The sequence below is a fragment of the Propithecus coquereli genome, unplaced genomic scaffold (assembly GCF_000956105.1).
Source record: "Propithecus coquereli isolate 6110/MARCELLA unplaced genomic scaffold, Pcoq_1.0 Scaffold890, whole genome shotgun sequence".
NCBI lineage: Eukaryota > Metazoa > Chordata > Mammalia > Primates > Indriidae > Propithecus > Propithecus coquereli.
This window is the reverse complement of record NW_012155174.1, coordinates 887,009-902,891: the sequence shown is the minus strand read 5'-3', so window position 1 is coordinate 902,891 and position 15,883 is coordinate 887,009. Positions and strand designations below refer to the sequence as shown.

At 36.5% G+C, this 15,883-nt stretch overlaps 1 protein-coding gene across 1 annotated transcript; it reads right to left on the bottom strand.

The window, feature by feature from the left end:
* Positions 1–922: 922 nt before the first annotated feature.
* On the bottom strand, positions 923–14,731 carry LOC105826466 (zinc finger protein 169-like). The gene is made up of 3 exons (XM_012664454.1): positions 14,651–14,731; positions 1,608–1,734; positions 923–1,140 (listed from the first exon to the last, which is right to left on the bottom strand). Exons 1-3 carry the CDS (start codon positions 14,681–14,683, stop codon positions 923–925), a joined length of 378 nt encoding a protein of 125 aa, XP_012519908.1. The 5' UTR covers positions 14,684–14,731.
* Between the last annotated feature and the right edge of the window lie 1,152 nt (positions 14,732–15,883).

Here is a 15,883-nt window from a genome sequence, read left to right as displayed (position 1 = left end):
GGAGCGGAAATCCCAAGGGTCAGGCAACGTGAAAAGATGCTCATGCTCACCGGTAGGCAACTTTAACCCCCCTTGAGATTTCTTTCACCTCATGCCAAATAGAGCAAAAAATGAGGTCTGACAAAACCAAATGTTGGTGAGGATGTGAACAAGAACTCTCATATACTGCTGCTGGGAGCATAAACTGGCATAACTGCTTCAGAACACGATTTGGCATAATTTAAACAAGTTGAAGCTATGCATGCCTGTGAACCAGCTACTACACTCCCAGGTATGTATTTTACGAGAAACTCTTGTACATGTTCCCAAGGAGGTATACAAAAATACACGGCAACATTGTTTAATAGCCAAAAATTGGAAACAAAAATACTATGTGCAGAGAAGTTTATGAACATGCAACACAAGGATTTATATGATGGAAGAACCCACAGGATGGAACAAAAGGATAAAGGCAGTCATGGAATGCGAACTCGGAAACTGGAAGTGAAGGAGCAGGACACAAACAGGTAAAGTATAGGGCTGTCACCTGATGTTCTAAAGTGCTCTTAGGCTGTAGGGCTGTACAGCACTACTCATTGTACAATTCTTCATACCTTGCTGTAAGCTTAAATAATCCATCATAAAAGAAACAATATTACAGGAATTTTGGCGATAGAACTGATACACAAAAAAAGTTATCAGGTGAAGAACAGAAACTGGAAAGTATCTAGCAAGGGCAGGAGGCTTAGTCTTAAAGGGCAGGTGCCATTTTGAAGATCAGGCTGACCACAGAGCCAAAGAACAGGGAAATGCTGAATGTGCTCAAGAAGGGAACCCCAGTGAGAGGAGCGAGGCTCTCTGAGGGAGGAAAGAGGTGGGATGCCAGGCACGTGCCCTTGTGGGGAAGTGTGTGGCATGGAAGGCAAGCAGCGCCGCACAGCCTTTACCAGTGGCTTAGGAGGCCTGGAAAAGAGCTTCCTCCAAGCACCTCAGAGTCGGCCCTTCCTTCCTTAGCTGCTGAGCTTCTCAATGCCCTGCACCCTCTGCCCAGGGCTTCCCACTCACCTGGACAAAGGTCCAGAAGACATTCATTCTCCCCTCTCCAGGGCTCATCCCCTTGCTCCAGTTGTATGATGAGTTTTGGTTTGGAAAATGCAATTCCTACTCACAGGGAAAAAAAACAAGGTGACCTTGGGTTAGTGGTTTCAGAGGCTATCACAGAACTCAGAGCCAACCCAGGGAATGCAATCAACCCAGAAGGTGGTAGGGAAGCACAGAGGTGACATAAAGGATGTCTGAATGCTGAGAAAGGACGAATAAGGGAGGAACCCCTGGATCTAAAGACAGTACACTGATTCTACCCTGTGCTTGAGTGAATAAAAATATTCCCCCATTTGAAGCAAGATAACTTTAGAGGAAGGGCCCAGCCTAGAAGAGTGCTAGAAATGCAGTGTTGGATACCACACACACACTACACATGCACACATAAAATTTCACTATGAAATCGAGACATTCTCTGGAGGATAGAGAAAGAACTTTTTCTTTCTCAGTCAGAAGCATGGCAGCTGTTACATAAAAGCTTAAGATGCCTGCAGGCAGAGTCTTAGACAAAAACAGGCCGGCCTTACCCAGCGAGACCAGGTGGCTGTAGTTCTCCAGCATTACCTCCCTGTACAGGTTCCTCTGAGCAGGACTCAATAGCTTCCACTCCTTCTGGGTGAAGGCCACAGCCACATCCCGGAAGGCCATTAATGCCTGTAACACAAACACATCCCTGCTCACTCAAGAGCCAGCCATGCCCACTAATCAACTTAACTTAAGCCACTAACTGTGGCCAAGGCAGCAAGAAGGCAGTCCTGGAGCATCCAGGTGAGATTTACAGATCCTGCTTTTAACCTGAACCCTGGTTCTATATGTTCACAACTATTAATCCCTTCATACATTTATGCAGGATCTATTTCTCGGTTCTCTATTCTGTTCTACTGATCTATGTCTATGATGTTGTCAAAAAAACACACAGGTTTGATTACTGCAGCTATATAGTAAGACATAAAATCAGGTAGACTGATTCCTCCCTCTTTATTCTTCATTTTAACAGTTGATTTAGTGATTCTAAAATAGTTTATGCCTATGCCTTTTTATACAAATTTTATAATAATCTTGTCTATATCTACCAAAAAAACCTTGCTGGTATTTTGATAGGATTTCCATTAAACCTGTATATCAATTTGGTGAGAACTGACATCTTTACTATGCTGAATCTTCAAATCCATGAATACAGCATGTCTCTCCATTTATTTAGATATCCTATGATTTCTTTCATCAATATTTCTTGGTTTTCAGCATACAGATCCTACAAATTTTGTTAGATTTATACCTAAGAATTTCTTCATTTTTTTTTAGTAATTTTAATGGTATTATATTTTAATCTCAGAGACTATGTATTCACTGCTATAGGATACAATTGTTTACATGTTTATCTTGCATCCTGCAACCTGGCTGAACCTACTTACTAACTCTAAAAGTTTGTTTCCCTAGGTTCCTTGACCTTTTCTAGATAGACATTCATTTCCTTTGCAAACAAGGACAGTCTTATTTCTTTGTTAATGATTTGCGTGCTTTTTATTTCCTTTTCTTGTCTTATTGCTCTAGCTAGAACTTCTAGCACTAAGTTGAATGAGAGTGGTGAAAGCAGACATCCTTGGCTTGTTCCCAATTTAGAAGGAAAATATTCAGTCTTTCACCATTAGGAATAATATTCCACAAACATTAGGACAGCTGTTACAAAGTAAGAAAAACAAGTTTTTGTGGGGTGTGAAGAAACTGGAATTTTGTACATTACCAGTAGTAATGTAAAATAGGGCAGTTTCTACAGGAAACAGTTTGGTGGTTCCTTAAAAAGTTAAAGATACAATTACCATATGATCTAACAATTGCACTCCTAGGTATATACCCCAAAGAATTGAAAACAGGGATTCAAACAGATACATGTCCAATGTTCATTAGCAGCACTGTTCACAATAGCTGTAAACACTCAGCTATCCATCAACTGATGAAAGGATAAAGAAAGTGTGATATGCACATACAATGCAGTATTTTTTCAGCCTTAAAAAGGAAGGAAATTCTGGTATATTTTCAAGAGATAATCCTTGAAAATATTGTGCCAAGTGAAATAAGCCAGTCACAAAAGGGCAAATACTGTATGATTTCACTTATGTAAGGTACCCAGAATAGACAAATACAGACAGAAAGTAAAATAGAGGGGCCAGGCACAGTGGCTCACACATATAATCCCAGCACTTTGGGAGGCTGAGGTGGGAGGATCACTAGAGGCCAGGGGTTTGAGACCAGCCTGGGCAACACAGCAAGACCCCATTTCCACAAAAAAGTTTAAAATTTTGCCAGTCATGGTGGTGCATGCCTGCAGTCTCAGCTACTTGAGGAGGCTGAGGCAGGAGGATTGCTTAAGCCCAGGAATTTAAGGCTGCAATGAGCTATGATCATGCCACCCCACTGCAGCCTGGGCAGCAGAGTGAAACCCTCTCTCTAAAAAAAAAAAAAAAAAAAACCAAAAAAATAGAAAAGAAAGTAAAATAGAGGTTACCAGGGACTGGTGGAAAAGGGGACTGGGGAATCATTGTCTAATGGATATAGTTTCTACTTGAGATAATGAAGAAGTTCTGGAAATGACAGTAGTGATGGTTGTACAACAAAGTGAATGTACTTAATGCCACTGAATTGTACACTTAAAAAATAATGTTATATATATATTACCACAATAAAAAAATTGAATATAGCTGTAGATTTTTATAGAGAAGGTTCTCCTCTGTTCCCACTGTCTTGAGAGTTTATTTTGCTTTGTTTACAAATGGTTGTTGAATTTTGTCAAATTCTTTCACTGTTTCAACTGATATAATTATGATTTTCCTTCTTTAGCCTACTAATATGGTGGATTATTAGACTGACTGATTTTCAGATATGGAACTAGCCTTGCATCCCTGGAATAAACCCCACTTGTGTTACTGTATTTTTATACATTGCTAAAATATTTGCTAATTTTTGCTAAGGATTTTCATGTGTATATTCATATAGGATGTTGACCTGTAGTTTTCTTTTTTCACATTGTCCTTGTTTGATTTGGTATCAGTGTATACCTGCTCCATAAAGTAAATTGAAAAGTGTTCCTTCCTTTCCTATATTCTAGAAGAAACTGTGTAGCATTTGGTTTAAAGTCTTTAGACATTTGGCAGAATTCCATAGTAAAATCATCTGGGCTTATATTAATACATTTCCTTTGTGGAAGTGTTTTAAATCACAAATTGGACTTCTTTAATAGTTAAAGACCTATTCAAATAATTTATTTCATATTGGGTAAGTTACAATAGTATGTGTATTTCAAGGTCAGTCCATTTCATCTCAGTTGTCAAATTTATGGGTGTAGAGTTGTTTATAATGTTCCCTTAGTATCCTTTAGATGGTTGCAGAGTATGTAGTAATACACCTTGTTTCATTCCTGATGTTGTAATTTGTATGTACTCTTTTTCTTAGTATTGCTAGAGGTTTGTCGATTTTATTGATGCTTTCAAAGAACAGCTCTTTGCTTCATTTATTTTTTCTACTCTTTTTGTTTTTCAATTGCATTGATTTCTGCCTTTATCACTATTATTTGCATAGAGTTATTTTGCCCTTCTTTTTCAAGGTTCTTTGATTGTTGACTTGAGACTTTTCCTCTTTCCTAATGTATACATTATACTGCTATAAGTTTCCTTCTCAGCACTGCTTTAGCTCAACCTTGTGTGTTTTGAAATAGTGTGTTAAAATCCTCATTCACTTTCATGCACGGTTTTATTTCCCTGAAGATTTCCTTTCCCACCTATTAATAAGTGCATGTTTATTTTCCAAGTGTTTAGAAATTTTCCTGTTATCTTTCTAATTGATACCAAGTTTGATTCCATTGTGATTAGAGAACAACTTTGTATGATTTAAATTCAAAAAATTTTAAGATAAACACATTTTTATGTTTCATGTTGTTTTATGACCCAGGATATGTCTATCTTGGTATGTTTCCATGTGTACTTGAAAAGAATATGTATTCTGCTCTTGTTGGGTGGAATTTTTAATAAATGTTTATTAGATCCTGTTAGTTGATGGCGTTGATAAGTTCTGACTGATTTTTGGTCTATTTGTGGGTGTTGAAGTCTCCAACTAATTGTGGATTTGTCTATGTCTCTTTTGATTTTCCCTTCACATTATTTTGAAGATTTTTTTTCATTTTCCTTTTTTAAAATTTTTTTTATTAAAAAAAAAATTTTTTTTTTACATCTAACAGACCCTCCCAGTATAAAAGCTTTGTTATTTGATACATACAGAGTAAGTATTACTATTTTTCCTGGCAAACTGACCCTTCTATCATTATACAATATCCTTCTGAATGTTAATTTTCTTTGCTTTGAAGTCTACTTTGCCTAATATTAAGCAAGAGCTACTCTTGCTTTCGTTTGATTAATGTTTGCATAATTTATCTTTTTTATTCTTTAACTTTTAACCTACCTCCACTGTAATAGTTGAAGTGAGTTTCTTGTAGACAGAATATAGTTCGGTCAGGTTATTTTTAAATTCACCAATTTCTCTTTTTTAGTTGGTATATTTAGACCATGTAAATTTAATGTTAGTATTAATGCTAAGGCTTAAGTCTGCCATTTAAATTTTATTTGTTCTCTCAGCTTTTTGCCTGTTTCTTGTTACTGGTTTCTTCTGGGTTACCTGAACTTCTTTAGACTTCTATTTTGATTTATCTACAGTGTTTCTTAGTGTATCTCATTGTATAACTCTTCTTAGTAGTTGTTCTAGGTGCTATGTTACATACATATAGCTTATCCCAATCTACTGGTATCATTATTTTACTAGTTTGAATTATTATACAAAACCTTACCTCCCATTACATCTCCTTGCCCTTTCTGTTTATAATGTAATTTTCTTAAATAGTTCCTCTATATACATTTAAAATCACATCAGACAGTATAATAATTTTTGCTTCAACCATCAAAAAGTTTAAAAAATTCATGTAGAATAGGAATGCCTATTATACATTTATCCATGTTTCCTTACCATTTTTTTTTCTTCTTGATTGTGTCAGGGGTCCCCAAGACCATCCCCAGGCTTGAGATTCACTAGAAGGACTCATAAACCTCATCATATAATTATAGTCATGGCTTGTATTAGTACAGTGAAAGGATGCGAAGCAAAATCAGCAAAGGGAAATGGTACGAACGACAAAATCTGGAGGAAACCAGACACAAAATTTCAAGAATCCTTTCCCACCAAAGTCACACATGATCCACTTACTTTCTTCAGCAATGACTTGAGACAACATGTGTTAAATGTTGTCTACTAGAGAAGCTCAATACCCAAAGTCTTTAGTGGGGGCTAGTCACACAGGTACCCTCGGTCTAGCATATACTAAAAGTCCAGATCTCAGAAGGAAAGCAGGTGTTCAGCATAAACCACATTGTTTACATAGTTTAGGCACAGTTAGCTATTCTTAACAGTTCTGCGAATGATAGGAACCCTCCCAAAACCAAGATCCCAGATGCCAGCTAAAAGATAATCTTTCAAGCAGGACTTTCTAAGGATAGCAGTTATCAGATCTGCTATGTTATCTCTTTACTGCACACAGATGTTCCAAAGCTTCCTCTTTCATTGCTTTCTTTTTGTTTAGGGTAGGTATGATGGAGACAAATTCTCTTAGTTTTCCTTCATCTGATAATGTCCCGATTTCCCCTTCCATTCCTAAAATATTTTTACTTGGTATGGGATTTGGGGTTGACAATTCTTTTATTCTCAGCATTGAAAAACATTGCACCACTTGTATCTAACTTCCATAGTTTTTGACAAGAAATCTACTGGTATTCTAATAGTTTTTCTCCTATAGGTAACATGTAATTTTTCTCTGGCTGCTTTCAAGATGTTTTTTTCATCTTCAGCTTTCAGAAGTTTAATTATATTAATAATGTGTTCTGGAATGGATTTCTTGGGTTTATCACGTTTGAGATTTACTTGGCTTAGATTTTTGTCTCTTGCCAAATCTGGAGAGTTTTCAAGTACTTTTTCAGCCCTGTCCTTCATTTCTCCTTCCAAACTTCAACGACAAAAATATTAGATCTTTTGTTAAACTCCCACAATTCTTGAGGCTCTGTTCATCTCTTTGCCAGTATATTTTCTCTCTGTTGTTCAGATTGAGTAATTTCTATTGTTCTATCTTTTAGTCCACTCATTTCTTTGTTACCTCTAATATACTGGTAAGCCCATCCACTGGGCTTTTTATTTCAGTTAGAAACTTCCTTATATGGCCGGGCGCGGTGGCTCACGCTCATAATCCTAGCACTCTGGGAGGCCGAGGCGGGCGGATTGTTTGAGCTCGGATTGTTTGAGCTCAGGAGTTCGAAACCAGCCTGAGCAAGAGCGAGACCCCGTCTCTACTAAAAATAGAAAGAAATTAATCAGACAACTAAAAATATATAGAAAAAATTAGCCGGGCATGGTGGCGCATGCCTGTAGTCCCAGCTACTTGGGAGGCTGAGGCAGGAGGATCACTTGAGCCCAGCAGTTTGAGGTTGCTGTGAGCTAGGCTGACGCCACGGCACTCACTCTAGCCCGGGCAACACAGTGAGACTCTGTCTCAAAAAAAAAAAAAAAATTCCTTATATTTATTCTTTATACTTTCTACTTGGCTGAGGCTGATTTTTTCATTTATCACAAATGTTTTCTTCTGGCTGTGGATATTTAGTTGTCCAAATACTATTTGTACAGACTGTCTTTTTCTGGTTGAATGGTCTTGGCACCCTTGTCAAAAATAAACTGCCCATATACATGAGGGTTTTTTCTGGACTCTCAATTCTGTTCCATTGACTTATACGTCTATCCTTATACCAGTATGACACTGATGTTGATGTTTTGATTATTACAGCTTTGTAGTATGTATTAAAATCAGGCAGTATGTGAGTCCTCCAACTTTGTTTTTCTTTTTCAAGATTGTTTGGCTATTCAGGATTCCACATAAATTCTAAGACAGGTTTTTCTAAAAAACAGAAAAAAACACTACTGGGATTTTATGTGGATTAAATTAAGTCTATAAATCACTTTGGGTAGTATTGTCATCTTAACAAAATTAAGTTTTCCAATTCATGAGCATGGAAAGTCTTTCCATTTATTTAGGTCTCCTGTAATTTACTTCAACAATGTTTTATAGTCTTCCATGAACAAGTCTTTTGGCTCCCTGATTAAACTTATTAAGTATTTTATTCTTTTTGATATTATAAATAGAATTTTTAAAATTTCCTGTTCAGACAGTTCATTGGAAATGTACAGAAATAGAACTGATTTTTACGTATTTATTTTGTATCCTGACTTTGCTAAATTCATTAGCTCTAACAATTTTTTCTGTTGGATGCCTTAGTCCATTCATGATGCTTTAACAAAATAGTTGAGATTGGGTAATTTATGGAGAAATTTATTTTTTACAATTCTGGGGGCTAGAAGTCCAAGATCAAGATGCCAGCAGGTTCAGTGTCTGGTGAGGGGCCCAGTCTCTACTTCCAATATGGAACCTTGTTGCTGTATCCTCACAAGGCAGCAAAAAATGGAAGGGAAAAGAACCGAGCTAGTTCCCTCTAGCCTTTTATAAGGTCACTAATCCCATGGCAGAGCCATCACGACTCAACCACTTTCTAAAAGCCCACTTTTTAACACTATCGCATTGGTGATTAAGTTTCAACACATGAATTTTGGGGGACACATTGACATTGCAGCAGGATTCCAGGGTTTTATAGATATGAGCTCATGTCTTCAAGTGAAGAAATAATTTTACTTCTCCCTAACTAATATGGATGCCTCTTCTTTTCATTGCCTAATTACTCTGGCTACAACTGTCAGTGCTATTGAATAGCAATTGTGAAAGTTAGCATCCTTAGGTTGTTCCTCTTTTTAGGGGAAAGGTTTTTAGTCTTTCACCAGTAAGAATGATGTTAGCTGTGGATTTTTCATACGTGGCTCTTACTATGTTGAGGGAGTTTCCTTCTATACCTAGTTTAGCAAGTGTTTTTATCATGAAAGGATGTTCAATTTTGTCATGCTTTCTCTACATCAAAGGAGATGATCATGTGGGTTTTATACTTCATTCCATTAATATGGCATATTACATTACTGATTTTAATATGTTGAACTATCCTTGCATTCTGGCAGTAAATACCACTTAGTCATGATATATAGTCCTTTTAATGCAGTGTTGAATTTAATTTGGGAGTATGTTGATTAGGAATGTTACATCTATATCCATAATGTAGCCAGTATCTATGTACTGGCCTGTAGTTTTGTTTTCTTACAGTGTCTCTGTGGTATCAGGTTAATACTACCCTCATAAAATGAGTTAGAAAGTTTCCCTCTTCCATGTTTTAGCAGAGTCTGAGAAAGATTTGTGTTAACTCTTCTTTAAATGTTTGGTAGAATTAGCAAGGATGCTATCTGGTCATGGGCTTTTCTTTCTTGGATTTTTATTACAGATTCAATATTCTTAGTATTTATAGTTCTATTCAGAATTTTTTTTCTTCCTGAGTCAGTTTTGATAGATTGTATGTTTTCAGAAATGTGTCTGTTTTACTTTGGTTAACAAATTTATTGGCATACATTTGTTCGTAGCATTCCCTTACAGTCCTTTTTATGTCTTTAAATTGACAGTAATGTCTCCAATGTAATTTCTGAGTTTAGTAGTTTGAGTCTTCTTTTTTGGTTAGTCAATCTAGCTAAAGGTTTATCAATTTTATTGATCTTTTCAAGTAACCAACTTTCGGTTTCACTGATTTTTTCTATTGTTCATCTATTCTCCCTTATTTATCTTTGCTCTAAAGTTTACTATTATTTCCTTCCTTCTGCTCGCTTCAGTTTAGCTTGCTCTTCTTTTTCTAGTTCCATAATATTACAAATAGGTTATTGATTTGAAATCTTTCTTATTTTTAATATATGCAAATACAACTATAAATTTCCCTCTTAGAACTGCTTTTGCTGCAGGCTATAAGTGTTGGTATGCTGTGATTTTATTTCCATTCATCTCAAGGTATATTCTACTTTCCTTGATTTTCTCTTTGATCCATTCATTAAGACTTTGTTTTTTAATTTCCACATATTTACTAATTTTCCAGTTTTCCTCTTGTTATTCATTTCAGGTTTCCTTCCATTATGATCAGAAAAGTACTTTGTATGACTTCAATAATTTCAAATTTATTAAAACTTATTTTGTGGCCTAACATATGATCCATCTTAGAGAATGTTCCATGTTCATTTTAGTAAAATGTGCACTCTGTTGTTGGGTGGAGTGTTCTGCATATAAATGTTCCTTGACTTACAATGGGGTTACATCCCAATAAACTCATTAAGTTGAAAAACTGCAAGCCAAACTATCACTAAGTCGGGGACTGTCTGTGTATCAGTTAAGCACAACTGGTTTATAGTGTAGTTAAAGTCTTATATTTCCTTACTGATTTCTTGTCTGGTTGTTCTACTATTATTGAAGGTGAGGTATTAAAGTTTCCAACCATTATTGTAGAACTATTATTCTCTTCAATTATGTCAATTTTTACTTCATATATTTTGAGGCTATCTTGTTAGGTGTGTATGTTTGTAACAGTTATATCTTCTTTCTATATCTTCTTTGTATGTTTTATCAACATACAATGATATCCTCATGATCTATTGTAACTTTTTGTGATTTAAAGTCTATTTGTCTCACAATGACATAACCCTCAGTTCATTTGGTTATTGTTTGCATGAAATATTTTTCCATCCTTTTACTTTCAACTTTCTCTGCTTCCTATTATCTACAGTGAGTCTCTTGTAGGCAGTGTACACATGATTCTTAGTTTCATTTTTAATCCAGTCTGCCTACCAATCTATGCCTATGCTTTGAGGAGTTTAATGCATTCACATTTAATGTTTAATGTAATTACTGATCAGGAAAGATTTACTTTTGCCATTTAGCTATAATACCAACTTAGTTTCAACAGCATACAGACATTCTGCTCCTATATGTTTCTAACCCTTCCCCTTTACATTGTAATTGTCACATATTACATTTTTATATATGATATGCCTATAACATAAATTTATAATTTTTCATGTGCTTGTCTTAAATGATATAGGAAAAGAAAAAGTTATAACCCAATCAAAAAGAACAATACTGGCTTTTTAATTTTTACCTATGAAATTATCTTTACTAGTGTTCTTTTTTTCTTATGTTTTAGAGTCTCTGTCTAGCATCCTTTCATTTCAGCCTTAAGTATTTTTTTGTAGGGCAGATCTGTTAATAAACTTCCTCAGCTTTTGTTTATCTAGAAATGTCTTAATTTTGCCTTTTTTCTTGAAGGATAGTTTTGCCAGTTACAGAATTTTTAGTTGACAGCTTTCTCTTTCAGCATCTTAACTGTTATTTCACTGACTGGTGGCTTCCATGGTTTCTGATGAGAAATCAGCTGTTAATCTTATTATGGATTGCTTATAGGTAATGCATCACTGATAATTTGCTGCTTTCAAAATTCCACCTTTGGGTTTTGAATATTTGACTATAATACGTCTTTGTGTGAATCTTTTTATGTTTATCCTGTTTGGAGTTTGTTGAACTTCTTGGATGTATACATTTATGTCTTTCATCAAATTTGAGGAGTTTCTAGATATTACTTCTTGAAATATTCTTTATGTTTTCCCTCTGCAATTCCCGTTATGTGCATGTTACTACACCTGATGGTATCCCACAGGTCTCCCTTAGGTTCTGTTGATTTTTCATTATTCTTTTTCTGCTCCTCAAAATGGATAATCTCAATTGAACTATTTTCAAGTTCACTATTATGCGTACTCGAATACGCCATGGAACTCTTCTAGTGAATTTTTCACTTCACTTATTGTATTTTGAAGCTCTAGAATTTCTACATTGTTCTTTTATAATTTTTCTTTATTGATATTCTCTATTTGTTGAAACATTATTAACCTGGTTTCCTTTAGTTCCACATCTATAGTTTCCTTAACTCCTTGTACTTATTAAGAAAGTTGATTTAAAGTCTTTATTCCTGGGCTTCCTCATGAACACTTTGGAGACAGGCAATTTAATAGTCACTAGGGAGCTTAAAATGCCTCAGTACTCTCTTCCAGTTTTGACTAGATTCCAGAATTCCACAAAAGTTGATTCTGACATTTTTTACCAGCTCACTAGTTGCTTTTGAAGAGGGCAGAGCCCTGGATTTTCTGTACTATGCCATTTTTTATGACACGTTTGATTTCTTGACAATGGCATGATTCTGTTTATATGAAATAACTAGAACAGGTAAATCCATAGAACACAAAGCAGTTCAGTGGTTGCCAGGGGCTGGGGGAGGAGAGAATGAGGAATAACTCTTAATGGGTACAGGGTTTCTTTTAAGAGTGATGAAAATGTTATGGTGGTAAAGGTTGTACAATTTTGTTAATACACTAAAATCCGCTGAATTGTACATTTTAAAAGGGTGGATTTTATGGCATGTGAATTACATCTCAATTTAAAAACTTCAAAAACTTTATATTCCGGGACGGGCGCGGTGGCTCACGCCTGTAATCCTAGCTCTCTGGGAGGCCGAGGTGGGCGGATTGTTTGAGCTCAGGAGTTCGAAACCAGCCTGAGCAAGAGCGAGTCCCCGTCTCTACTAAAAATAGAAAGAAATTAATCAGACAACTAAAAATATATAGAAAAAATTAGCCAGGCATGGTGGCGCATGCCTGTAGTCCCAGCTACTCGGGAGGCTGAGGCAGAAGGATTGCTTGAGCCCGGGAGTTTGAGGTTGCACTCTAGCCCCAGCAACACAGTGAGACTCTGTCTCAAAAAAAAAAACACAATAAAAAAAAAACAAAAACTTTATATTCCAATGACAAGTGAACTCCTAAATAAATTAGAAGTCTTACAAGAATGGGGGTTTTGCTGAAGGTATCATTGTTCCTATCATCAATGTCTCCTGCACACAACAGACATTCAAAAAGATTTTAAGATCCAACAAAAGGGTGCTAACTAACTTCTTATTAGCTAACATCCTGTGCCTACCAGCCCCCCTTCTACGTTACGACTGTAACGCATATTAGAATTTCTCCTCTCAAGCAAAAGTCCTTAGGAGAAATGCCTAAATGTTATCTAAATGTCATGTTGTATATATAGGTCAGATTTTTCTCCATAATTCAGATATGATGCATAACAAAGTACCTGGCGATGCAATTTTAAAAATCGTAAAATGTATGATTTCTATGTCTCAAATAACATATAATAAAACAAACCCCTTTGTTCTTTATTTCATTCAAAATAACTAAAGATGTGATCCCCTTTATGCAATGAGTAGTTTTTGAGTGCCAGACACTCTTCCAGGTATGGAAGTTTTATCTTAAAATGCTAGCCTCTTAGATGCTTGTATCTTTTCATCAATATTTCATGTATAAATAGCTAAAACAAAAAATATATAAACATTGAGTGATGTTGGTCACAGATAGGATACAGTTCAGGGCCAGCTACAGATCCCACGTGCAGGGGCAGAGTAGGGACAGAAAATATAAGCCAATGTTCCATGTTTGGCAAGAATGTTTGTCTAATAACATTCATGGTAAAGTGCAACATACAGAAGAAAAAAGTCCCCTATTACCTTGGGAAATATCCTGAATTGTATATGCTATATGCACATTTTCTCTCAAAGCATAACAGATTTGACAGTTGAGAGACACACAACTCTCAATAACATTCTGATAACATCAAATCCAATCATTTTTAACTATTCCAGGAATATGCAAATATCCATGAGCCCAAGAATATGATTATGTCCAGATCGTCTCTCAAAAACATTCTACACTTGACATATTTATAGTACAAAGAAAAACGGAGTTAGCAAAAGTTGCAATAAATATTTGGTGTAATTGATATAATCAGCACAAAAGTACCTTGTCTGGCAGCTGTTTAGGTTGTTAGTAAATGTTAATTCTATTCAATCACATCAAGTTCACATGTTGCCTAGCCAGTGTAAAATGATCTATCTTCAGAAAAGTAGGCAATATGGACCTTTAAATGTAATCTTCCAATTTTTAAGTATGGAAAACTCACTTAAATATAAAGCATGGGGCCTGCAAAACTAAATCTATCCATGCATTACACACAGACAACAGGTTAGCATACTCACCTCCACACAGATAAAACTAATGTGGTCAAAGACCACTGTGTGCTTCAAGATTCCTAAATGGTGAGGGGCCTGCCGGTCACCTGGTCTCTGAGACAGGCTAGACTTCCTCAGACATTCTCACAGCAATGTCTTCCCCTCTAAATCTTCAACTTGCTAAATCCTTCAGGGGTAACTCAGATAATTCCTCAAAAGCCTTCCTATACTTTTTAGGCCTTGGGTATCATTGAACACATAAGCATGCAAGTCTTATATTTTTAACTGCCCAGGATGTGATGATCACAGTTAACTACTTGGAGCAAAGAAGTCGGAGAGAAAGCTCCAGGTAAGATGGGTCACACCTCCAAGATCAGAGATAGGCTTTGCCAGACACCAAGAAGGCAGCATTCAGGACAAGAAAAGACAGTGAGTTCTTCCTAGAAGAGCCAGGAAGAAATTTCAGGACTCACCTCCTTCATGGTTGTCAGGAGCCCTGGGCCCATATTCCTGCTCTCCTGAGTACTCTTCCTAGAGAGGAGCCAAGTTGCAGAAGCAGATCTAGGGAAAGAGATGAGAAGTGAGAGAGGTATTTGGAAGGTATGTCCTTCACACTCTGTCCAGCCTCCCAATTCAGTAGCAAGTATGGGAAAGGGGAGGTAAGGAAGGCAAGTTACAGAAGGCATCATGCAGCCCATTCTTAGCCAGTGTTCTATAAATAAAGCCCACAGATCTGGGCCAGCAGCAAGCTCAGACTCAAGATCTTATTGGGGAATAAAGCCCCCATCTTTCAGCAGGTGGTGAGACTATGTGTGGACTCCAATAAGAGAAAAAGGCCTGAGAGTGCCTTCAGGTAAGCATTCACATTGAGAGATGGTGGCCCATATTGAAAACAAAAGCACCCCATTCACATCTGCCCTGAGGCCAAAGAACAGGATCTAGGAAATCCAAACTAGGAGGAGCCTAGAAGACTCCAGAGAATGTAGGCTTTGAGGGAGACATTAAGCAGGTGGAGTCCATAACCTGAGTTTCCTTCCATGTGACCCTGGCTGCACCATTCTATCCACTCACATAGCCAAGATTAGGTTCCCAAGATTCAAATGTGACTTGGAATTTCAGAATGGGCAGTCGGCAATTGGCCAAGATCTGGAACAAGCAAATTTCATGAAGAAATTTTTAATAAGGAAGAAGTAGAGGATTTTTCCTTAATGATATTCAAAACTAATGGGTGCGGTGCACACTGTCTGGGGAATGGGCATGCTTGTAGCTCTGACTCAGGCAGGGCAAAGGCAATATATGTAACCTAAACATTTGTATCCCCGTAATAGTCTGAAATTAAAAAAAAAAAATACGTAAACCCACAAAAAATAAACAAGAGATAAATCATTCTTCAGATGACACATATAGGCCTCGACTAGATCTTGTCTTGCACAAATCAATGAGAAAAGAGGACTACAAAGGACAGTTCAATATAGACCAGGTATGAGATGATGTAAAAGAGTTATTGTTAATATTGTTATGGGTGATCACAGCATCCTGGATATAGAGGAAAATGACAGTCATTATTAAAAAATGATACAAAAGTTCTAAGGGGTGAACTGACACATTTGCAATTTTTTTTAAATGCAAAGCCTTCAAAAAATGAATAACATTAGAAAAATAAAGGAGCCCTTACAGAACAAAAAAAGCCCTTACAGAGACACCAA